General features: G+C 45.6%; 2 protein-coding genes across 2 annotated transcripts in view; one reads left to right on the top strand and one right to left on the bottom strand.

The window, feature by feature from the left end:
- capn8 (calpain 8) overlaps positions 1-7,908 on the bottom strand; it is a 31,020-nt gene extending 23,112 nt beyond the window's left edge. The window contains 4 exon segments of the mRNA XM_039613433.1: positions 4,446-4,579; positions 4,678-4,796; positions 5,051-5,120; positions 6,436-7,908. Of these exon segments, the coding sequence (XP_039469367.1) occupies positions 4,446-4,579; positions 4,678-4,796; positions 5,051-5,120; positions 6,436-6,675 (563 nt within the window). The 5' untranslated portion in view covers positions 6,676-7,908.
- Positions 7,909-8,376: 468 nt separating this feature from the next.
- Positions 8,377-25,794, top strand: LOC116317696 (calpain-2 catalytic subunit-like). Its single transcript, XM_031736552.2, has 21 exons — positions 8,377-8,726; positions 9,254-9,323; positions 15,667-15,785; positions 16,829-16,962; positions 17,494-17,662; positions 17,840-17,923; positions 18,003-18,088; positions 18,862-18,927; positions 19,021-19,181; positions 19,359-19,528; positions 19,620-19,631; positions 21,197-21,408; positions 21,556-21,592; positions 21,744-21,809; positions 21,921-21,978; positions 22,055-22,119; positions 22,258-22,326; positions 22,431-22,509; positions 24,140-24,256; positions 25,476-25,534; positions 25,616-25,794. Exons 1-21 carry the CDS (start codon positions 8,490-8,492, stop codon positions 25,637-25,639), a joined length of 2,094 nt encoding a protein of 697 aa, XP_031592412.1. The 5' UTR covers positions 8,377-8,489; the 3' UTR covers positions 25,640-25,794.
- The last annotated feature ends 142 nt before the right edge of the window (positions 25,795-25,936 follow it).

Genomic DNA, 25,936 nt, shown 5'->3' with positions numbered 1-25,936 from the left:
TACCATTTAAATTGAAAATTTTGTTTGAATTCTGCAATTGAAGACATGCTCAGTTATTTATGAACATGGTCTTTGTTTAAAGCAAGAAATGGATTTGTAACATGGGGTGCATATCTCATTCTGAAAAAACTAACAACTAATAAGTGTTACCCAAAGCCAATCACCATCATCCAAAGCATCAGTATGGCTCTGCTTTGGAAAGACATGAATTCTTAAGCACAAGGGATATTGTGTAATTGTAATTGTGTAATTTTTTTTTTTGTCTTTGAACCCTTTTATAGCCGACAGGTATTGAAGACACGTTTTCTAAGAGGATGAAAGTTGGCATTGCGATGGTGAAAGAAGAAGACATCATCGATGTGTTGGTCGTCCTTGAGGCGGCAGTAATCCTGTCTAATCTGAGGGATGTCTCAAGTGCCATTTCCATGCTGATGGGCCTTCTTTTGCCCTCAACATAGACTATCCAAAGGAACTTAAGGACATCTTTGAAGCCATTCAGAACATCCTAATGAACATTGGTGGAAGGCAGTGCATCTCACTAGTGCATGGTCTAAGAAACAGACTCTTGCAGAAAGCCATGCAGAACTGTAATTGTATGCTCACAGCATACAATTGCTTTAGTGTTAAGGACAGTTTTTATTTTACTGTTTGTTTTTTTATTCTTGCAAGTTCTCATTCTCACTTTTGTATGTCACTAAATGACTACACTTTACATTCCAGATTAGACAATTACTCATTTGTTCATGGTTTAAGAAACTTATGTGAACAACAATATAATGGTGGACTCTGCAGATGCTTATCTCATGCAAGTCAGTAGTTTTTCCTTTGTTTTGCAATTGAGCAGACTCAAACTGATGTTTCTGAAATATTCATATTATCAAATGTTTCAGAAGCATGCAGTCATTTTCAGAGATATTGGTTCTGTGGAATTTGTTGCAATTGTAAACGAAGACAAATACAAGAGTTTGATGTCTTACTTGTTATAAACTGATCTTTACTGTCACTTATCAAAGGTTTTGTACTATTTTAATATTTCAAGTTTTATGCTAACAGGTGTGACTGAGCACAATGAAATTTAAAAATTTTGTAAATGTAAAGAACAGTGTTGGGACTAACGCGTTATTAAGTAACGCGTTACAGTAACTACGTTATTATTGTGGTAACGAGCACGGTAACTAGTTATTATGCCAAAACCAGGAACGCGTTACTCGTTACTGGGATTTAGATAGGCTCGTTACTCGTTACTTAGTGTGGTGGATATCGCGGAGCTTCCACAGATTCAGTAACATTAGCAAGTGGTGGAGGCCAGCAGGTGGATGAAGGAAAAGGAGGCAAGAGGAGAGACCCGAGCGGCCGCCGGTCCGCGTGTCAGGTGAACTGAACTTCAGGTAAGAAGTTATGACCTGCAGTCTATCTGGGTCAGATATAAACCAAGTTTAGGTGGAGTTTATTTTCGGTATGCTGACATTTTCGTACTGCGTGCTAGCTAGCATGACGGAGTTTCTATACAGCTGGGTGGGTGCTATGTTACTGATGTTGAACTTTATTTTGTTCATACGGTTAATTATTAGAGTTGCCAACCGTCCAGTAAAAAACAGAATCGTCTGGTATTCAGAGAAAATATTTCGCGTTTCGTACTGAGGTGAAAAGGAACACAGTTTGTCCCGGACTTCAGCTACAATGAAAAAGACACAAAGCTGAAGCTGCCTCTTCTTCTCTCATTCTCTCCTCTCCTGTTTCTACTTCAATCACGAAACTGATCAATGATCAGCTGATCGGCTTTTCTCTCTTGTTTATTTATCGCCCACTTTGCGCCAGAAAGAGGAAACCAGCGGATGTCGCGTTAAACAACAGCAGCACGCGTTTAAGCTTGATCAGCTGTTGTTAGAATTTATTTAATATTAATTTCTAGTATCAGCTGATGTTTGCTGGAGCCACAGCTGTAAAGCTGCTGGTCATGATATCGGTTTGGTTATCTGGTGAGAGGGAAACATGCAGATGAAACCAGGAGATGTCCTTACTGAATCATCAGAGCTGAACAGGTGATGTAGAAACAGGTTTACCTTTTAGGTGACATGAATGAGTTGAAGGAAGTTATGAACTGTTTCTGAGAGACAAATAACACCAGGATCCTTTTCACGTAGCTGACAGCTGGTAACTGTGCAGGGGCGGTCTAGCAAAGTGTTGCCAGGGGCCAAGTAGGGCATTAACAGGAAAGGGGGGCACAAGGAAATACTTTTCTTTATTATTCTCATTTAAAATATCTAGCTTTTAAAAAAATAATTATCTGAGTCTTGCAACAAACGATTGATAGATTGATACATATATACCATCAGAACAGTGTACATCACTGTCACAACAGTGTTTATTTTCATTCAAAGTCTTTATGATTTTTCCTATAATGGTGGGCGGTCTCTAGTCAAAATGCCCGGGATGATTTTTTTAATCCCAGTCCAGCTCTGTATGCAGCTCATCTGCAGTCTGGTGTTACCTACATCTTCCTATTCAGAAGGCAGAATTTCCAAGTTCTGAGTACAATCAAAAGCACCACGACTGCAGTTTTTGTGTTGGATGTAAAAGCAGGCTAGAATCATGGCGGCGGTCAACGACGGTCCAGGCGTGATTTCTCTCGTGGAAATGTGCACATTATTTTTCCTTTCTATTGGTAGGTGGCACAGTGCACTTGTGGCAAGTAAGCAAGCTAGAAGACTGGCAGTCTGGCTGGGTATCCAGTTACGGAAGCAACACATTAACAAGAGAATTCTGAGTAAAACCAAAGTTACTTTCCCTAGTAACTAGTTACTTTGAAAGTAACGAGTAACTTGAAGTAACTGAGTTACTTTTTTAGAGAAGTAACTAGTAATGTAACTAAGTTACTAATTTAAAGTAACTTACCCAACACTGGTAAAGAATAACTTTTCTAAAATAGCAAGTGTCCCGTTGATACATTACATTAATGCAGACTTTATGTTGTTACTTCACAAGAATCACTACTGCTCCGAGAGTATTGGTCAGAATTTAATCTTCACCCAAACTGGGCTCAAGACCAAGTTCAAATTTATTGTTTCACAGGGAGCAGCCTTTGAGTTTTGATGGATTGTGAGCCTGATGAGCTACGTCACTGATTTTTCTGTTTCTCAGATGACTAAGATGGCACAATAAATGGTGAATGTTGGGTGCTCATGAGTAATTGTCTTGTCATGTTCTTAAAACAAACTTTCTGTATGAAATGATCAGATACACTTTAATGGAATCTGTGGGGTTTTATTTTTTTTTTCTGTAAACAACAGAAAATTAATTTAAAGGAATGTAGGTATTTAAACCTGAGATCTAACATAAACCTAACAGGTAGTTTTGCTGAAATGGATGTTAGAAAGCTAAAAAAAAACAAAACAAAACTTAAGATGTTTAATACACATTTTTCTTTACATCCAGTCATTCAACTCTGATAATTAAAATGAAACTGATTTACAAGTTCACTCAGCTACCTTAAGGAGCTCAGTTAATTAATAAACTTAAATCAACTTAGCTAACAGATTATGTTAGTTAAGCTAAAATAGATTCCTAAGTTAAAAGAACTACTAAAGTATTTGAATTAACTAAAAAACCCAAGTCAACTGAACTAGGACAAGAGTTTAAACAATAGATTATTTTAATTTAGCTGAAAGGGTTTTCCCAAGTAAAAATGACAATTAAAGGAGTTGAACTGACTAACAAATCTCAGTCAACTAAACTAAGATGAAAGTTTAGACAACATGTGATTTTTCATTAAGATAACAATTGGTTGTGTTATAAGAACAAACTCTATTTCTTGACTTAACTTAAAATTTTAAGGCAGCCCTTTACCTCATATTTTTAAGTTGAAACAACAAGTTATATTTTACAGTGTAGTTGTCAAACAGCTAACAGACCATCTGCAGAGGAATGGCTTATCTGAAGAGTTTCAGTCAGGTTTCAGAGCTCATCACAGCACAGAAACAGCTTTAGTGAAGGTTACAAATGATCTTCTTATGGCCTCTGACAGTGGACTCATCTCTGTGCTTGTCCTGCTAGACCTCAGTGCTGCGTTCGATACTGTCGACCATAATATCCTATTAGAGCGATTAGAACATGCTGTAGGTATTACAGGTACTGTACTGCAGTGGTTTGTATCATATCTATCTAATAGACTCCAATTTGTTCATGTAAATGGAGAGTCCTCTTCACACACTAAGGTCAATTATGGTGTTCCACAGGGTTCAGTGCTAGGACCAATTCTGTTTACATTATACATGCTTCCCTTAGGCAGCATCATTAGAAGACATAGCATAAATTTTCACTGCTATGCAGATGACACGCAGCTCTATCTGTCCATGAAGCCACTTGTTGTTGTGATTCGGTGCCGCATAAATAAAAGTGAGTTTAATTACAGGTCAGCTTTGTTAGGCCTCACAGGTTCCTCTTACTTAGCGTAGGCTTTCTCCAGCAGAGCACTCCAGAACTCCACTCCCTCCGCTGAGTGGACGAACAGCAGTTTCCCGTCTCTGGTGGGCAGCCAGTCGTCCACGACTACGTCCACCCACTCCCCGTACTGCCATAACTACAGAGGACAGACGTGAACAAGATGTCACTTCCTCTGTAATTACATCCATGCCCTGTACTGTGTGTTATTTCTGTTTCCTTAACAAGGTGAGCGACCTGGAAGTGGAAGATGCCGGCATACTGTGAGGTGAAGCTCTGCCCAGGAGGGACCACTCTGTTCAGGATCTGAGGGTCCAGAGTCAGGGAGGCAATGGCCGCCAGGAGCCAGCAGTCACCTGACAGACACAGGTCACATGATCACTCTCAACTTTTCCAAACAGAGGAAGCCTCTGAGAGGTCATTTCTGTGAATAAAGAAGCAGCTGAAAGCGTTTATCCTTTACTCATCAAACCACTTCTGTAAATTTATTCTCTGGGATTATTTTCTCTGTCGCATTTTATTTTACAAACTTCTTAAAACAGAGTTTAAGTGTTGTGTGATGTTTCCTCTTCCCGTCAGCAATGAGCACGCCCGCTGTCATCAAACTCACCCAGCTCTCCCTGACAGACGTCTGTTCTTCTGGCTCCGTCAGCGAGGAAGCGAGGATCAGAACACAGCTCCTGATTGGATGAGACATGAGGCGGTTAGCGATGAAAACAATCGGTACGAACCGCAGCAGTGGACTGTTTGTTTCTATCGATGTGCTAAGAGGTGACGATGACATTCAGTCTGCTGTGACGAAGCCCGGTTCTGATGGAGGGAAGCATGGAGCTGATGACGAGGGTGATGTCATCAAACATCGATCGCTGATGAGAAATGACTGATGTGAAATTTTTCTCGTGCAGAAGCCCGAGGAGTAACTCAGACCGAGCAGAAACAGCTTCTGTCACCTGTTTTTATTTTACGCGTTATTTTAAATTCATGCTCAGAACTGATGTCACCGAGAAGCGTCAGCTCACATCGTTACGCGATCCTTACTCCGCACGCTGTTGAAAGTCTGAGAGCAGCTGAACTGAAGCCCTGTTATCACCTGTGCAGCAGATGGAGCAGCTCGGCTGTTTGTTATCTCATTAATGTTTAACGGCCGGAGTCACCCTCTTTCTCCAAACAGCAGCTCGTTTGTTTTCTCTCTGATATCTGAGCCGCTCAGTCTAAACGGCTCTTTGATAAAACGCCCAAAAAACAGCAAACGCTCTGCACGAAACAGAGAGAGGCGGGCCGCTGCTCAAGCGTGTTCACGCTCTTCATGCTGATCCTGGATCTGTTAGAGGGCTCTTCCTGTTAAAAGGTCGTTCTTCCTTTCCACTGTTGCCAAGTTGTTCCAGCGTGAAGCAGTGTGAGCTGGAGCTGTGTAAATGAAAGTGGACTGAATTCATCTGGATCAGATAAAGTGTGTTTACTGGCGGTAGGTTTATTATTGTTATTATTGTTGTTAATAACAGGGTTAGTATCTTAGCACTGCTTAAACAAACACATGAGCTCATAAATGATTACTCAGCTTCAGAGGCTCGAGGAACATAAAAACCTTCTACGTATTAAAGCTTTACTCAAAGCTGCAAAAACCCTCAAATATAAAACAGGAAAGAGACCTGACGCCATGACAACGCAGTAACACAGAGACGCGCTTCCTGTTTCCTCCACATGAATTCGCATAGATGTGACTGACAGGGCAGGACGCAGGAAGGACGCCCGAGAAGCCCGCAGTCTGAGTCCGATTCAACGTGGAAGCAGGACCGGAGTCCGAGCTCAGAGTCTTCAGTGAGGCGTACGGTTTAACCTGTAGGAAGACTAACACTGTGTTGAAGCACAGACCAGGGTTAGAGGTCAGGGGTCAGGGTGACCGAGGCATCAGAGGGTGAAGTCTCTGTCATGGCAGACATTTCTGATGGCTGATCAAAGAACTGCCCGACGGTAATCATTGCGTGTTTCACTCACCCACGGCCGTTTCCACTCCACACCACTGGTTTTGGATGAGTAGCGCCCCAGCTGGTTGTATCCCAGAGAGTTCCAGTCTGCCGGGAAGGTGGGGTCACAAAACAGCGAGCCGATCTGCAAGCACTCGGATCGCAGCTGCTCGAAGTCCTGGTGGTTAAAGAGGATCGCGTTGGCCCGGCTGCCAGCGCCATCCTCCACCCGGGCCTTCCTCCTCGCAAGATGAGCCGCTGTGCTCGCCATCCTGAGGTGTGCTATGTGTGGAAGACTGGGTCTCAGGTATAAGGTAGAGGGCGGAGCTCAGATACAGGTGAAGGAGTGGCGTGATATCAGTTAACAGAGCCAACAGTAAGACATGTTTACACTCACACAGACACACACACACCTGAACCTGTGACACACACAGACACACACACCTGAACCTGCGACACACAGAGGTTCGGATCCACGGAGAACCAGAAGCTGCTGTCACACCTGTGACTCTCAGGAACCCCATCGGAGCACAGACTCACACGCGGTGACATCACCTGTTTTAATCTTGACCAGCTGTTTTAACATGGGAATGGGTGGGGAATGGCTCACTGCTGCCTCTGCTGGACATCAGAGGAACTGTGGGGTCAGCTGCTTGGCTGAAACATAAATGTGACATTCTCTCTTTGATCTCGTTGCTTTTCTTCTCCTGTTGTTTCTTCTTCTCTTTGAAATTCTGACAAGTTTTTGTAGTTTTGCCTGACGCCGTTCCTATGGCGACACCCTCAAGCCTGATGGCTGCTGAACTGCTGAGACATCAGATAGTTTATGTTGCACAATCACTGGGCACGCTGTACATGTTTATTAATATATGTCTTGTCTCAAAGTGTTACTTCATGTGCAATACTGAGGTGCTTTGAGCCGAAGAATTTCATTGTGGCGTTTTGATGATACAGGTATGGCGATCTGACAGTGTATGCTGATTTGACAGATGTTTCTATGTTGCCTGGATACAGCAAATAAAAGGTGAACTTGAACTTGAAAGCACAGGTGGCCATCGTCAAATGATGATGATGATGATGATGATGAACACACATTATTACACCAGAGCATCAAAACGTTTGACGAACAGCTGATTGGGAGAAATTGCCATAGAAACAGGACAGGAGACCAACAGCACCTGTGACAGGGGCTGTGTGTTTTATGAATGTATCTCGGGCTGATTCTGACCAATCACAGCACTTCCACTCTGGAACCTGAACCTGAGCGGGTGGAACAGCGGAGGATGGAGATGCTTTGCTGAACATGATTTGCATCATATTTGGTGTGGACGGTGCAGAAATCACTGCAATAACATGATATTTACTGATTATTAGGATCAATTAAAATGAGTTGTTTGCCTGCAGGGGGCGCTCTTCAGGTTTCTTTGAAAGACAGGTGAGAGGAAGTTGCACTGTTCCAGGCCTGCTCCTGGTCATGCCTTCCTTGAGCCTGGTTCTGCCGGAGGTTTCTTCCTGTTAAAAGGGAGTTTTTCCTTCCCACTGTCGCCAAAGTGCTTGCTCATAGGGGGTCATATGATTGTTGGGTTTTTCCCTGTGTGTATTATTGTAGGGTCTACCTTACAATATAAAGCACCTTGAGGCGACTGTTGTTGTGACTGGGCGCTGTGTAAAACTGAAGGTGATCAGAATGGGCGGGGCAGCAGAGCACTGATGATGATGGTGATGATGGTCACACCGTGGGAGGTGTGAAAACTATGTTGTGTTCAATGCCCTCTCCTGCATCAGGAGAAAACAGCTCTGCTGTTTGTGTAACACAGATTTTTGCATTGTCTGTGTGCGTGTGTGTGTGTCTCTGCGTGCGTCTGTGTGTGCGTGATGATGTCTTAAATACAGTAAACACGTCACGTGCTGTGTTTTCCTGCTCAGAGGGAGGTGTAGGTCGGAGTGGTTGGAGGTGGGTGGAGGCTGGCAGAGGCTGTGGCTCCTCCTCTGGTTCGGGGCGCGGTCTGCGTGGGGAAAACTTTGAGCAGCAGAAGTTGTCGGAGTTTGCAGCCGTGTGATCTTCTTCCTCTCCTCCTCTTCATCATGTCCGGCGTGGCGTCCACTCTGGCCAAGAAGCGCGCTCTGGCCGCGGGCTTTGGCACCAACGCGAACGCGGTCCCGTACCTGAACCAGAACTTCAACGCGCTGCGCGCCCAGTGCCGCTCCGCGGGCAAGCTCTTCTGCGACCCGACGTTCCCCGCCGCGCCCGAGTCTTTGGGCTTCAACGAGCTGGGCCCGAGCTCCTACAAGGTCCGCGGAGTCAGCTGGAAAAGGCCCACGGTGAGAACCGGGACCGGGGGAGGGGTGGTTGTGCCTGATGGAAAAACACAGTTGGTACTCAGAGAGATTTTCACAGATGATAATCTCACAGACCTGTGAGAGGAGCAGGAGGAGCAGGCCTCCTGCTGGGACGTGAAGGAGGAGCTGCTTCTTCGTGTCCCAGCCGAGAGGAGCTTTGGTGAATCTCTGCTCCGTTTCCTAAATTCGTCCTTTCAATCTGAAGCATGCGCACTGAGTCACTCCCTGATGAGTCAGTGCCTGTTGCTGCAGGAGGAAGAGCAGCGAGGGAGCGGTGGGCGTGCACGCAGACAGTGAGCCCGACCAGCTGTTTTAGGTGGAGGAGCTGAGGTTAACCTGAGAGCTTCAGGTGATTGTGTGTGTGTGTGTGTGTGCGCACTGGGAGCAGATTCAGTCTGAGGAGCAATCTGAATCTGGACACACCCCAGCAGCTCTGTGTTCCCCGCTCTGGGTGGGCGTGGCCCTGAGCAGCATCATTAACGACCCGCTGTCTCTCGTTTGTCTTCCAGGAGCTCGTCTCTAACCCGGAGTTCATCGTGGGCGGAGCCACCAGGACTGACATCTGCCAGGGCGCACTGGGTGAGTTTCCTACTGTCTCTGTACTGGCTGCCACGCCTCCTGATAGTTCAAACTCATTGAGCTGATTGAACTAAAACCAATCAGAGACCAGCACTGGTATGACATCACTCACAGCTTCAGTCAGCTGAATCCGGTTGTTCAGTGATGACATGACGAATCCTACTTCCAGGCCTAAAGTAGTCTGCGTTTAATATGGCTTTTGTGTTGTTAACATGTTTAATGTTTTGTATTTTCTTCTATTTAATCTCAAAAAGCTCCTAAAACAGTCAGTGATCACCGTTGACCTCCCTCGGCTTTTATTACCGCTAATCATTTATTAAAGCTCAGTTTTTAAAACCTTAGGATGTAACTACAGCCCAGCCCATGCAGCAGTATATGAATAACTAACCTCGTATTGTGGATGGATTATCTCACTTGTTCTCCTGACTGAAGTTTAGTCCTTTTACAGCATCCTGCCATGCGATTACATTTGTTCCTGACCACTGAGAACACTCACGTTAACTTTTATCGAGTGGAAAAAAAGTTAGCTTGTTTATGTTATGCTAACATAGCTGTGTCGCTAGCGGTCACGTAGCACATCATTATATACCAGCTAGCCAAACTTCAGTAACCCTACAAACGTCACTGCTGTTTAGTTTTCTGTCTTCATTTATGTTGGAAGTGATAGCAGAGCTGTACGTTTTAATTTGTTTCCAAAACCCCGCAGTCAGGACATGCTATATTGTATTTAGATAGAAGCTAGCGAGCTAACTTCCTGCTAACTTCTAACGCCGTTAAATGTCATAAATTCCATTTTCATGGATGCCTGGATGTTAAACTCAATTGTTACACCTGGTAAAGCAGAACACTGATCATTTTATTAAAGATGAAAGACTTTAGACAGTTTTTCAACTCTCAGTAATGCCACAGTGATCGTTTGATATATGGACCTGCAGCGGAGTTTAGGCCCAGACACGGCCAGTGACGTCAGACTGAACAACCGGATTTTCATTTTGAATCAGACTGGTGCACAGAGGTCAGAGGTCACAGAGCTTTCAGCCATAAAAGGATCTATGAAGTGGTCAGCTGATCGATGCTGATCTACGCCGATTTCCTCGTCATTGAGTCCTCAGCGACGGTCCTTTACTCAGTAAAGCGCCGCGCTTTTCATTTCAAACTTTATTTATTCCACAAACAAACCAGAGCGCATCTCCCTGACAGCCGCCGCTGTCACGCTCTTTCATGGTTTATGGCGTTTTATTATGATGTGATGATGTCAGGATGTTCTGATGTCATTGTGATGTCACAGGGTGCCCTAACGAAAGAATAAAGTGTGTTGTACAGCTCTCGCCATTTTATACTATTTATTACTCAATATGGGTTCTTACATGTTTAATAACATGTTTAATAACATGTTATTAAAATTTTGTTTATTAACATGTTATTGAACATGTTAATAACATGTTTCCTGTCGGCAGAGTCATTCCACCCCAGGCCGTCGTCGTTGCACTGAGAGCAGACAGAGGCTGCAGAATCATTTCCACCTTAAAAGGCAGAAAGAAAACAAAGTTGCCATGACAATGCTCTCAGCTGATTCAGTCTAATCTCCTTCACGCCCTGATGTCATCAATGTTTTCCTACTCGCTCTCTAAACATTCTGATTTTAGCAGAGCCCACACACACACACACACACACACACAAAGATAGTATCTTTGTGGTCACATGATCACAGGCTTTAAAGTGAGCAGTCTCAGGCTCACAGTGGCGGTACGCGGTGAGGGGGGGTGTCATATGCCCCCCCTCCATCAAATTGCTGCAGAACTTTTATTTTAATGAGAAGCAGCTGAGCAGCTCTGCCACGCTGGACCCTGATTGGCTGAACAGGAAGCAGCAGGCAGGAAAAGGCTGCCAGCCATTGTTAGAGAGAGAGAGAGAGAGACATCAAACATCAGAGAGAGAGCGAGGGGCATGAGCTGTCAGCCAATGAGGACACACCCTAACACTCACACACGCCTGTGTTTGCAGCTCTGTGAGGACATCCAGCTGTCACATGACTCACAGCCTGAAGCTGAGTCTGGTTCCATGTGGACCCTGATCCAGATGTGGACCTAATCCAGGTGTGAGCGTGCCTGCAGCCCGGCGGTCCTCACAGGGACACAAACACAGTGCCTGTGTGGTGGTGGATGAGTCATGTTCGTGCCTCGGTGAAACCTCAGAGCACTCTTGTGTAACGCTGAGCTGCGATTAGAGGCGGAGCTCTGTCTCTGGATGTTTGTGGTCACAGGCTGCTTTCGCTGCACTCACTTCCTGCGGCGCTGTCTGAGTTTCTCCTGAGGCGTCACGGCGGTCGAGCGAATATAAAGTGTGAGCTGAGGTTTTTCTTGCTTTTGCATGACAGGAAGCAGAGCGTCTGTCTGAACATGTGATGATGATGATGATGATGATGAATACCTGTGGCAGTGTGTTTTCGGTTTTTCCCCGGGCACTGTTAGTAAAATGTGACCCGTAACGGTGTGCACCAATCAGAGCTGAGCATATTTTCAGGGTTCAACTGCACGCTAATCTCATTAGTGTCTGTGCAGCCAGTAGGGGGCAGCACTAACCAGCAACTCCAGACCTGCAGATCCTCTGATGTCCAGCAGAGGCAGCAGTGAGTCAGTGGCCATAGACTCCCATGTTAAAACAAACATGTTTACAGCCTGATACTAGAGCTGGGCGATATAAGCTTTTTTCATATCACGATATGTTTTTTTCATTTCAGGCGATAACGATATATATCACGATATAAGCCAAATAACTATATTTGTAAGATTTAAATGTGCCGTTGCTCACAAGTAAAATGTGAAATAATTAGCAGCTTGTTTTAATTAAAATATTTATTTCCCATAATAAGTACATCTACCCTGTTGAACTTAAGGAACATGAGACTTCAGTTTCAGATAAAGGCAAATATTGTAAACTACACAAAAGGCAGCCGCTAAAGCGTTTAAGTTTCAAAATAGAACAAACAAAACAGACTAAATTGTCAATTCCACTTAGAAACAAAATTTTAATTCTAAAAATAAATCTTAGGTCGTTTTACAGAAGAACAGACAAAATTGACTAACTTTTGTCAATATCAAATAAACTGAGAACTAAAAGGAAATTCTCAGGCTACGTCCACACGTACACGGGTATTTTTGAAAACGGAGATTTTCCGTTTTCGTTTTAAAAAATAATCCCGTCCACACGTAAACGCAGAAATGAAGGAAAACGCTGCTAGGAACATGCCAAAGCAACAGGTGGCGATATATTCCTAACCGTGTAGAAATGTTGGCCAATCAGAAGTCTAGAAGGCTCGGTAGGAAATAGTAAACAAAGATGGGGCATAGAAACAGAACCGAGTCGTATGTGTGGAGGGACAGTAACTATGTGTGTATATGTAAGCATTTAAACACTGCAGAGAGTACAATTAACAGTAACAGTATTGTAGAAATTCATTTCACCGAAACAATAACGTGGCGCACAGTGTGACGTCAAAAAAGGCGCACACCTTTGACGCTGCGTTTTCTCCGTTTTTCTTGTCCACACGTAAATGCAAAAACGGAGTTTTCGAAAATATCCACCCTGGCAGGCGTTTTTTAGAAATCTCCGCTTTCAGTTACTGAAAACGCCGTTTACGTGTGGATTTAAAGGTGCAAACGCATAGAAAAATCTGCGTTTTCAAAAATACCCGGCACGCGTGTGGACGTAGCATCAATCTCTCCTTGTTGTATAGCTTAGCTTTTCAAACAGTTTTAACAGTTACTTTAGTCTGACAAAAGCCGAATGACGAATTAGCGCTTTCAGTCAGAGATTGAGCATGCACCGCTTTATTGTATTTCCAGACTTGCTTTCGGCACAATTTACAGTGCGCTACTCTGTTTTTGTCAGACTTGAAATAGCCGAAATACCTTCACACTACGGAACTTCTGTGGCCCTTCCGTTTGACAATCTCTCCAGCATTGGAACCATCATCTGTTTTTTCTTCGGTAACCTTCGCTCACGCTCTCGGTTGATTTTTCTGTAGTCGGCAAACTCATTTCCTTCATTACCTGGGCGGCCCGGCTGCAAAAACAAATACACATGTGCTAGTGATGCGCGAATCATGAACGAATCGTTCAATACTCGAGAATCACTTTACTGACTCGTGAATCATGATTCACAAGCGCAACTGACTCACTGACTCATCCCTGTTGCTGTTAGCAAACTAATTTCATTAGTAGAAATATATCTAGCTTATAATTCAAATTGTGAAGAAAAACACAACATCCAGTATCTTAACAAAAACATTTCTGCTCTGAACTGGAAGAAAAAACCCTGAGTAGAAGCTCACATCAAGACAATAGCTCCTCGGTTCACAGTAGCATCGCTCTGCTAACATGCTAACAGCACATTTGAGCTACTCACCCCCTCCCTTCCTGCGCTGAATCGTAGGGGAAGCAAATCACTCAGGACTCACTAACCCTCTCCCTCCTGTGCTGAATCATAGCGTAAGCAAATCACTCAGGACTCACTAACCCCCTCCCTCCTGTGCTGAATCGTAGTGTAAGCAAATCACTCAGGACTCACTAACCCCCTCCCTCCTGTGCTGAATCGTGGCGTAAGCCAAATCACTCAGGACTCACTAACCCCTCCCTCCTGTGCTGAATCATAAAGCGCGCGAATCACTCATGACTCGCTCACCCCTCCCTCCTGTGCTGAATCATAAAGCGCGCGAATCACTCATGACTCGCTAACCCCTCCCTCCTGTGCTGAATCATAGAGCGAACGAATCACTCACTCACTCACTCACCCCTCCCTCCTGGCTCGCAGCTACTTCTTCTTCTTCTTGGTTGGCAACCAATGTTATATAAGACTACCGCCCCCTGGCTCACAGCTCAGTGGACATTTAGATGAGAAAATATATATTTGACACATGTAAGGACAATACTAATAAAATAAAAATAAACAAAATAAATGTTCCCTTTAGAAATTCTTTTGCTCTTTTTTGCTATATAAAATAGTTGTTTTCTTTAAGAATCACTCATCTTAGCAGTAGGATTTACATTAAAAGAGAAACAAATTAAGTTTGAGTGAAAATGTACATTTTTTGCACTCTCTGGTCAACTGACTCAGTGACTCAAATGACTCAAAAAACCCGATTCACTTTGGTGAGTGACTCATTAAAACTCGATTCAGTAAAAAGAATCAAATTTACCATCACTAACATGTGCTCCTTGGCGCTTGTGCTGTACGTAACAAGTCATGTGACGTGACGCTGCGGCTGTGATTGGTTCGGCTCTGCGCTACTTAATTTGGATTGGCTGTTCTTTTTTTCTTTTTTTTTTTTTTTTAAGAGGACAAGAGAGATGAGGTCTATCGCAATAGTTTAATTTTTCTATCGAGAAAAAGTTATTTCGCAATACATATCGTTATCGTTTTATCGCCCAGCTCTACCTGATACTCAAACTGACGTCTGTCTGTGTGGGTAATTTCATCCTTCATAGCAAGTTTCAAGTTTCAGATTTTATTGTCATATGCAGATAAACGGCTTAGCAACATTTACCTGTAATGAAATTTGTTGGCTCGTGCTCCTCAGCTTTACATGAACATGTAGAAGTGTGCAGTTATATTAAAGAAGAAAATAACAATAATAATAATAAAAATGACAAAATACTAAAGTATTAAATATTAGAGAATTTAAGACGACTGTTTCGTATTTACAGTTTGTGTAAAAACTGTGCAATGAGGATTTAAAGTGGTTAAAGTGACCGTGTGTCGAGTCCTGTAGTTGTAGTGAGTGTGTAGGGGGCGTGGCCTCTTTGTAGCTGCTAGCTTCACCTGAGCTGGACCTCTGGACCGTGTTTGTGCTTTTGGAGCGTTTTTAATGATGTCATGTGACCACTAACTTGGCTGCTGTGAGGTTACTGTATGACGAAGGGTTATGATTGTTTGTTACTGATTAGCAGGTGTGTGTGTGTGTGTGTGTGTGTTAGTACTTGTCCAAATATAAGCATTTCCTGAAATGACCCAATGACTGCTTGGCCCTCCAGCTTTGTGCCCCCACCCCACCTCCACCCCCCACAGTCGATTCCCATTCATTTCCTGTGGCGGTCTGCGAGCACCACAGATGTAGCAAGTTTGATTAAAACACAATGAAAGAGGTGATCATGACTTTTGTATGTTCAAGTGCATAGTGTGGAGGATGTCATAAAGCCTTGGGGCAATCAGGTGTAAAACATAATATTTATGAGTGTTTTAAGTTGTAAATCGGGGTGATTTGACCCAAACACGACAGGAAGTACGGCCTGTAGGGGGCAGTGCTGAGGAGTGGGCGCTGACTGAGTGTTTCCTGTCTGTCCAGGTGACTGCTGGCTGCTGGCGGCCATCGCCTCTCTGACCCTGAATGAATATGTGATGGCCAGAGTTGTTCCCACGGACCAGGACTTTGGGGACAGCTACGCTGGCATCTTCCACTTCCAGGTAACTAATGTGTGATTCTGTGAAACACCTGTACAGGTTGATGTTGTCAGGCCTCACTGAGGTAAAGCTGGATCCTGCGGAGCTGCGTCAGCGGCCGGCGGCGATCAGCAGAAAGCTGCGGCTCTCACAACAACGCCAGCAGCCATGTTTGTCACGCCTCATGCTCCACCAAGCTTTCCACTAATGTGGGAGTTTATGTGTTAGTTACTGGTGCCGGGCACGGCGCCAGGATTCTGGTCAGAGCGAGCTGGGCGGGGCCTTGTAATTACTGAGAGTTATGCTTTCGGTGCTGTAGCTTCTGTTTATGACGGGGGCACGCCCTGCAGAAACAATACTGCATGAGTGTGTTACTCCTGCTGTGTGCGAGGACTCACTGAAACTCTTGAATGTGGGTTGTTAAACCCCGAGAGAGTGTGAGAGAATCCAGCAGAAACACAAGCGACCAGTGACCTCACAGATACAGACCGACCTCTGAAGGAGGGCAGCGCGATAACCTTATCTGTCACTAAATGTGCTTTTTCTATGTTTTCAGCTGAGTGTTCTGACCGATGCATGAAACCATCTATTTTTAGATAGAAGTTGTAATGGCCGCCATTTTCTTTGTGAGTATTTCTTACACGGCGTGCTGCGGGGAAACGCCCGTTCTAGCGTTTGAGTCTGAGGTTGGTTTGGAGCACCTGACGGCTCTTTGTTGCTTCTCGTCCGTAAACTCTCGCCACAGTTCGTCATATCGCACAGCCCTACTCTGAAGCATCACGCCACTCGGGTCTCACTGTTACTGGTCTGTGAGAAATGGGCTGCTGTGATTGGTCAGAATTCACCTGCGATAAGTTCATAAATGTTATTTTTACTTTTACAGAAATGAAAACATGTTCAGCCTTTTGTTTGCTTAAAAAATGAAACCTAAAAATATTCTCACAGCTGTTATTGAAGTGGGTGGGCCCTGGCCCTTAGACCCGCCCACAATGTAGTGATAGGTTGCAAATTCACAGAGACTTTCAAAGTAAAAGCCTGACATTCTGTCCTCTGCTGTCCCTCCGCAGTTCTGGCAGTTCGGGGAGTGGGTGGACGTGGTGATCGATGACCGGCTGCCGGTCAAAGATGGCGAGCTGATGTTCGTGCACTCGGCTGAGGGGAGGGAGTTTTGGAGCGCCTTGTTGGAGAAAGCCTACGCCAAGTAAGACCCGCCACAACCAAAGGGGGAGGAGCAGGACTAGGGCAAAGGCTTCTGGGAATCAGGAGCCTGGGGGTTAGGGTTCTGACAATGAGAAAATCTGATTGTCTGGAACTGAGATGACCACTGACCACTTAAAAATCCACAAATGTTTTTTGGTTATTTGTTGTGTATGATATGTTTTCATATATATTTATTATATATTTTTTGTATCGCATTTGATACATTGTTGTTAACAAAAAGTTGCCAAAAACACCCAATGTTAATTTTACACACAGAAAAACAGAGTTTATTCCATAACATGTTGAAATTATGTCAAGTATTGATCATGTTGATGAGATGGAGGTCTCAGAAACTCATGTATCCAATATGATACAAAAGGCATTACAGGGGTAACCTCACATTCACGCCCAGGGTTAGTGCATGGGAGCTTCTGACCCCTGCCGTGGATGCTCTTGGTCTTCTGGTGCTCTGAAAGTGCTCCACCCTCAGGTCTGCCACTCTGTGATGCCTCAGCATGCTCTTTGTGTGCAGAGTGAACGGCTGCTACGAGGCGCTGTCTGGCGGGTCCACCACTGAGGGCTTCGAGGACTTCACCGGTGGCATCGCAGAGAACTACGACCTCAAACAGCCCCCCTCCAACTTGTTCCAGATCATCAAGAAGGCGCTGGAAGCGGGATCACTGCTGGGCTGCTCCATCGATGTGAGTGTGGAGGGAAACCATCTTTTTCCTTCAGTTAGTGAGGTTCTCTCAGATTCTCTGAGGCGTTCCGTGTGTTTCGGGATTATTCGATGGAGGAGGTGAAAGCCGGGGTCAGAGGTGGGTTGTTGGCCTTGGACTCGGGGTCAGTGCTGATGAGCTGTGCTTGTTTCTCTGCAGATTACGAGCGCCGCAGACTCTGAAGCTGTGACTCGTCAGAAGCTGGTGAAAGGCCACGCCTACTCGCTGACGGGCGCCGTGGAGGTAACGTCAAAAGAGAAGCAGTGAGGATGAGACGGAGATGAAGAAGGAGGAAGTGACACATATCTGTTTTCATTCGCAGGTGAACTACCGAGGGCGTCAGGAGAAGCTGGTGAGGATGAGGAACCCGTGGGGCCAGGTGGAGTGGACGGGACCGTGGAGCGACGGGTAACCAACTCAGTCTGAGAGCTCCTCCAGCTCCTCCAGCTGCTCGAGCTCCTCCAGCTCACTTTGTATCTGCTAAAACGTCTGAAGTCAGGCTAGGACGACAGATCAGCTGACAGTAAATCTGCTGAAGTTATCTGAACTCTGACAGCTGCCGTCACCCTGGTTACTAGCAGGTGGGCTCTGATTGGCTGTGTAGAGTTTAGTGAGTGGTGTTTTCACTCGATTGCACCGATGAACAAAAACAGATGCTGGGGAAAAAAGCCATCTAACCAGAGTAACAGCGAGTGGAGGTCACCGCACCCACCCCACCTGTAGGCTAACCTAACCGGTTACAATAAAACACATACCTGTCCTGCAGAGTACCTTCATAACCCTGGCAGTGCTGAAGCCTGATTGGTCGGTCCAGTTACCTGTTCTAAGAAAGCAGGATGTGGAACGACAATCAAACATGCTGAGTCACTCCTGATGGAAAAGGAAGTGCTGCCTCCTCACAACAACCAGTCAGCTTTATGTAGACACACCCTCTCAGAGCAGGTGAGCCTACCTCAGAGCGCCACTCAGGTTTATTTACACAGCGCCACATCACAACAACAGTCGCCTCAAGGTGCTTTATATTGTAAAGTAGATCCTACAATAATACACACCGAGAAAAACCCAACAGTCACATGACCCCCTATGAGCAAGCACTTTGGTGAGAGCAGGAAGGAAAAACTCCCTTTTAACAGGAAGAAGGTTCAGAACTCTGAGGCTTTGATCGGTTCTGCTCTTTGCAGGTCGTCTGAGTGGAACTACGTGCAGGGGGAGTGTCCTCACGCCAACGCAGAAGATGGAGAGTTCTGGTAGGAGGAGCCTCTGTGCACACAGCACACCTGCTGAGGCCGGAAGCTCAGGTGTGCTGACAGGAAGCACTCTTCTCTGTTCTTTCTCCCCAGGATGTCCTTCAGCGACTTCCAGCGTCACTACTCTCGTATCGAGGTGTGCACTCTGACCCCGGATGCCATCGAGGACGACTCCGTCAAACACTGGAGCGTCAGCAAGTTTGACGGCGGCTGGAGGAGAGGCTCCACCGCCGGAGGCTGCAGGAATAACCCGTGTGAGTCACCTGCTGCAACACGGAGACCGTGTAACCAATCAGAAATGTGCATTATTTGGGGGGGAAGTTAAGTTTTCTAGAACCGTTAGTGGAGGATGACCTGGCAGGGCCGGGGCTTTCCTCGCTGTGATGCTTGGCAGCATCAGGAGATTTCAGGCTGCACGTTTCTGTCTGCAGACACGTTCTGGACGAATCCACAGTTCGTGATTAAGCTTGCCGAGGAGGATGATGACCCTGACGACGGCGAGGTGGGCTGCAGCTTCGTGGTGGGTCTGATCCAGAAGAACCGCAGGAAGCTGCGCAAACAGGGCGAGGACATGCACACAATCGGCTTCGCCATCTACGAGGTGAGAAAGTCTGAGAAAATCTGATGTGAGGGATTCAAAGACCAAACACGTGACCAAACTCTGAACTCTTCTTCTCTTCTTTTTATTTCAGCTTCCACAACAGGTGAGTGCTGAACCTGCAGGTCAAAGGTCAAAGCTCTATTCAAGTTCTTTTATACAATCAGGATATTTCCTGTCGGCAATGTCAGGATGTCAGGCAGAATGCTCTCAAATAGTGCTGGGCGATATGACGATATGTATCGTGTGGACGATAGAAAAGTTTCTATCGTGCCATTTGTCTTCTGTCGTTTCTAACCCTAATTTTATAAATTATGACATAAAATATATCATTAACCCTTTACAACCGGTCGGAGCAGGCACGCTCCGTTTTGCCTAACTATTTTTAAATCCCTGTAGAACTGGAACCACGTGAGGTAGCGCAATAATGTTTTTTGCATATGAAACCGGAGGAGTTGTACTTACATCTTATTCCATTAGCTTGTCCGAGATCACGGTTTGCTTCCACATATAGCTTTGCAAAAATTGCATAAAAAGCACTTCCAGCAACAAAAACATAATATTCCAGAAACACGCTTTGCCGATCCGATCAGCTGTTCATAACACTTCCTACGTTGGAATATAAGTCAGCGCGAACTATCGCATGTCCGCCATTACATGTCCGAAACCGGAAGTGACGTCATTTTCGCGGAAAATGTAGTTTTTTACTTTTTATAGCCTATGTTGGTGTTTTTAAAAGTCATGTTTGACTTTATGCTTTTGTGTCGTTTCTGGGAGGCTTAGAAGTCAAATGACACTGTTGGAAATAGTTTATTTTGATGCACATGCTGTTTATTTGCAAATTTGCATTTATTTATTTTCATTTTTCCTGTAGTGTATAAAAATTTGTGTATCTCAAAAACAAAACTATGAAGACACTCAAAATAAATTTCTCGTGGTTGGAAACTATTTTGTGCAACTTTTTTGTATTTACAGTTTTGAGGGATAAGCTTCTTAAATTTCTCTAACTAAAAATATATGTAAAAAACAAAAATGATTTTCAATTTTTTTGTAGTTTATTGCACTTTTTTGCAATTTATGTAATTACTATGGACTTAATGCATACATATTATTAAAATTTGGGCTATAACGGTTATTGATGTATAGCAACTTGAAATGCTCCCACAAATGGCACTACAGCATGTAAAATATAAAGATAAGCTCTGGCAGACTTGGTTCTATGGTAGGTCTTAAAGGGTTAAATAGCCTGTGGCAAATATATTAGTGTTGTCTTCTCACTATACATACTCTTAACTTTATGCAAGAGAAAATAAAGTATAAAAAAAAAAGATTTTTTTTTTTATACTTTAAAAACGTCGCAAAACTCTGTCTTGTGGTTTCGCAACATGGTGCTGCTTTACGTGCACCCGGATTTGCGACATGCTTTACAGTAACTCAAAACAAAGACTGCACCCTCTCCACTCGCTGTTTACAGACTGCATACTTTCCAGATGACCACAGGTCAGCTGGTATATCGTGATATATATCGTTATCGTGATATAAAATAATTCATATCGTGATAAATATTTTTTCCATATCGCCCAGCACTACTCTCAAACATGGATACACATTTTCTCTCTCTTTGGCCACACCCCCTGATATCCTGATTGGCTGTCCTCTCTGTATCTGCAGTTCCACGGCCAGAGGGACGTACACCTGGATAAGAACTTCTTCCAGACCCACGCTCAGACGGCGAGGTCGGAAACCTTCATCAACCTGCGTGAGGTCAGCTCTCGCTTCAAGCTGCCGCCGGGCGAGTACCTGATTGTCCCGTCCACCTTTGAGCCGCACCTGAACGGAGACTTCTGCATCCGGGTGTTCTCCGAGAAGCAGACGGAGACCGTGTAAGAAATCTGCCGTTCTGCCGCTGTGGGGGTGTGGTCAGGGGTGTGGTCGGGTGGTTGGGCACTGAGTCCCGGCTGTGGGGGCTTCGGGGTCTTGCATGTTTGGTTGGCGCTCTGAGGTGTGACTCGCAGTTTTCTCTGTCGCAGGCCCTGCGATGACCCAGTCAGCGCCGAACTCGATGACGTGAGTAACGCTCAGACTCCACACTCACGGTTTTTAAACAGGAAATAATGCCCTTAAGGTCGGCGTGGTTAGAGACCTGGAGCCTCAGTGCTGCGCCGTGTCTGCAGGTTAGTGATGATGTGCTGACGGTTGCTATGGTGTTTGTGTCCAGGAGACCGTGTCAGACAACGAGGTGGACGCCGGGTTCAGAGGCCTCTTCACTAAACTCGCCGGAAGTGTAAGTTCATCTTCATCATGCATGTAAGGAAGAGACCCACACCTGCTGCGCGGTGGCGTGCAGGTGTGCTGCCCACAGACACCTGATTGGCTGCTCGTGTTTGTGTTTCAGGACATGGAGATCTCTGCAGTGGAGCTGAGGACCATCATGAACAAAATCGTCTCCAAACGTGAGCTGAAGATTCGACGCCTTTCACCTGAACAGAGAGCGACGCAGGTTTCACTTCCTGTTTTCTCTTTCAACAGGAACTGACATCAAAACTGACGGCTTTGGCATGGAGACGTGCAGGGTGATGGTGAACCTGATGGACGTATCCTTTACAGACAGCTAGGGTCACCTGGCAGCCGGAAGTTCAGGTGTTAGAGAAACAGGAAATGATGCCAGAGTGCAGGCGTTAAGCGGGGTTAATGATGTCACTCACCTGTCAGTGATCCTTAACCTGCAGCAGGACAGTGGCAACGGGAAGCTCGGCCTCGGGGAGTTTGCCACGCTGTGGAAGAAGGTGCAGAGATATCTGGTGAGACGTGACCTTTGACCTCTAATCCCGAATGTTGTACTGACAGGACGAATTTTATATGTACTTACCTGTGTGTGTTTGTGTGTGTGTGTGTGTGTGTGTAGTCCATCTATAAGAAGAACGACTCTGATAACTCAGGGATGATGAGCACACCTGAGATGAGAGTGGCCTTCAAAGACGCAGGTCAGTCTGTTCTTCTTCTGCAGAAACAAACGAAGCGGCGGCGTTTGTTTAATGTGACGAGCTTAGAGTCGTCGACCTGACCCGGGTCTTTGCCGGCGTCTCGTCTTGTTTCGTGCCGTGACTGGCTCACCAGCAGCTGCCGACCATTTCCTGTCTGTTGCTCATTAAACGTGTTTGCGATTCTGTTTGGGGCGGAGCCTCGGGCGTCTTTGGCTCCTCTCCGGTTTGATTCCACTGGGCGGAGTTACCGAGCATGTACATGTTAGGCTTTTGAAACTTTAACTTCTCTCCCTTTAACTTAACCTCCTCCTCAGCGTCCACCACACAGCGATGCAGTACAGTTTACAGGATCACAAACGTGCTCTCCGCCCTCCAGCGTCCCAGAGTGCTTTGCCCTCCAGGTTAACCCCGTAATCCAAGCCCTTAACCGCACTTCACCCTGCGATGGGGGCTATTTGGCGGTCGCGTGAGTCCAGCTGTTGATGCTAAGGGACAGGAAGGGCCACATAATAAAACCACCTGATTTAACAGGATGACGCGGTGATGTGTTTCAGCCGCGCTCAGGACACGCCTCCGTGGGCATGTCCTCCGTGATGTCACAGATGCTGTGGGCTGTTTGTGTGTGGACTGTTTGCTGTGTTTGTGTTGTGGCGACGCGCTCGGCTCAGGCGTTGCGATGCTTTCACTTGTCTTCACCCTCAGAGGTGGAGCTGCTGCAGTTTGTGGTTTACAGTGTGAGTCACGGTGATTCCCCGCTGACTCACACTTTAAACAGAACACTCCTCTTCCTCCTCCATGGCCGGAGTGAGGAAGATGCCTCATATTTCCTGTTGCTGATAAACAAATGAAAACAAAGCCTGCAGACTTTGTCTCCTGCTCACTAACATCTCCTCTTCTTCTCCTGCTCCTCCTGCAGTCTTTCTGTCTCTGTCTAACTTGTGTGTTTCCTCCTCTTCCTCCTGCTGCTGCGGCTGCTGCAGATTCACGTGCAGCGAGCTGATGGAGACGGTACGTTTCATCTCTGCTGACAGCATGAAGGTTACCTCAGGGTTAAAGTTTCAGGATCTGGAGCAAGTTTAGCTGATTCTGATGTGCTCCCCTCGCTTACAGAACCCAGATCAGTGTCTGACTGCTCCTTTGCATCCACAATCTGGTGTTTCATTATATTTGATTGGTTTAAATAGAAGTATTGATTTGTGGTGCTTTCATATGATCTGAGAAACATTTAAACTAAACTCTAGAAGTTTGATATCAACCTCAAAGACATGAACGCAAACGTCTGGTGGATCGTTACAAATCTCCGGTGTTGGTCACAGTAACGTCAGACAGCCGAGTTCGTGGAAGCAAAATTCATCATCGAAGACAGCGGCAGAGCGCAGCTCGGCACTAGTTTTTGTGTTTGAGCTCGCTACGTTACACTGTAGGTGGCAGCGATTTGGTCGTCTGTCAGAGCACCTTTAACTGACATCACAACCAATCAAACTGCAGCTACATGATGGCGTCTGCAAGAGTAAATAGAAAGCTTACACTGACGAACTTCAGTGACCATTATTTACCAGTAATGATGATCATTATTAACCCACCAGTCTGTTAGCTCTGATAGCCGCTAACAGCTACCATCTTCCTGCAGGTTTCACTCTCAATAACAACATCTACCAGCTGCTGGTGGCCCGATACTCCGACCCCGACATGACCATCGACTTCGACAACTTTGTGGGATGTCTGATGAGGCTGGAGATGATGTTCAGTGAGTTGGCGCTTCGCTGCTAACGAGCTCAGAGAGGCGAAAATGAGACGTCAGGGTCTGTGGGAGAGTCTTTCTGTGGGGGAGTCGGTCTGTGGGGGGAGTCAGTCTGTGGGGGAGTCAGTGAGATAAGGAGTTCTTATTGGAGGACCACTGATTGGAGGGCGTGTCTAAGCTCTGCGAGGAGCTACCTGTGATCTCCCTCAGGTAGGAGGAGTTTCGCAGGCCGTTGGAAGCTATCACAGGTAGGGATGGGTATCGTTTAGGTTTTATCCGATACCGGTGCTTAAAGAATGGAAAACACAAACTTTGTCCTGAAACCTCTCATGTTTAGCTGCTTTGTTTGTAAAATGATAACAATGTGAGCCTTTTCTGCAGCTATAGGGCATATATGGTATCACTCTATCAAACAAGAAGGCAGCCGCATGTAACTACGACGGTGTTTGCTAGTTCACCTTACATGCATTAATGTAATAACGTGGTTATTACATTAATGCAACGTAAGTTACACACGAACAACATGAAGCTACTCACGCAGAGAAGAACGGCTGCTGCTGCCATCATCATCCTCATCATTTCTGCTACACTGACAGGGCTAGGGGCCAGGACTCTACTCTTCGGGTTTTTGGGGGATGTTGCTAACTCCGGGTCCGATAACAGGCACCACACCCGCAGTAGATGTGCTCGGTGTGAGGTCTCGCAGCAAGCTATCAAACACGGCGCATTTCTTGGCTTTTAAAAAAAAACGCTATGCGTCGCCAGGTGTTTCATCAGATTTGAGGTGTTACCTCCTTTGACAGTATCACAGTATCAGCTTAAAGCACTTGTTGCAGGCTGCTGAGTTTGCATCTTTTGCTGTGAAGTACAGCCAGACTTTTGACCGCTTCGCCTTGGGCATTTTTAATCTGTAGCTCTGCTCTAAAAGAACGTACGTACCTGGCCCCGCCTACTATCCTTGGAAAGGTAAAATGATTGGCTAGAATCCAAAGTGTATGACAAGAAAAAAAAAAGCACCGAAATAAAGCACCGAAGTGTGCGCTGCTTTTCGGTCTGGTTACTACCGTTTATGTCAGAACCGGTACCCATCCCTAATCACAGGAGGTCTCAGTGACGAGTGGTTAGCTTGCTGGCCCCATGACGTCTCGCTGCGTCTCTCTGAGTTTTAACTTTCCCTATGTGGTGTGACCTTTAACCATTAACCTGCGACCATCTTCCTCCACAGAGGTCTTTAAGAAGCTCGACACTAATGGCAGCGGTTCCATTGAGCTCGACTTCCAGCAGGTGAGACGTATAACGTGGTGACGTGTGTGAGTCAGTGTGAGCGCAGAGGCTGACGACGGCCATGTCTTCTTCTTTTTGCAGTGGTTAAACTTCGCCATGATCTGAGCCGCAGCCTCAGCGGTTACTGCAGCACGCCTTCTTCCCCGTTTACTACCGCCACCGCCTGACTTCCTGTCACTGCTCCTGTTTTATATGCATGGTTGAATTTTTACACTAACTTACTGACATGTAAAGTCAATAAATTCTCCAAACCTGGAAAATGTGTTTGTGTTTCACTAATGACCAACCTGTAACTGGCCACGCCCCCGTGTGTTAGCGGCAGTGAGAGGTCAACATCTGGCCGCAGGTGACTCGGCTCCTCCTCACACTCACAGATCGAGCAGGTGACCCGTGACCTGCTCC

Source organism: Oreochromis aureus, linkage group 6 (genome assembly GCF_013358895.1).
Source record: "Oreochromis aureus strain Israel breed Guangdong linkage group 6, ZZ_aureus, whole genome shotgun sequence".
NCBI lineage: Eukaryota > Metazoa > Chordata > Actinopteri > Cichliformes > Cichlidae > Oreochromis > Oreochromis aureus.
Note: the sequence above shows the minus strand (reverse complement) of the source record. Positions and strands in the feature narration are given on the sequence as shown.

Coding starts and splice junctions, on each gene's coding strand:
- LOC116317696 (XM_031736552.2), top strand. CDS start 8,490: ATGTCCGGCGTGGCGTCCACTCTGGCCAAGAAGCGCGCTCTGGCCGCG. Junction 9,324..15,666: donor CATCTGCCAGGGCGCACTGG/GTGAGTTTCCTA, acceptor CTGTCTGTCCAG/GTGACTGCTGGCTGCTGGCG. Junction 25,535..25,615: donor TTGAGCTCGACTTCCAGCAG/GTGAGACGTATA, acceptor TTCTTTTTGCAG/TGGTTAAACTTCGCCATGAT.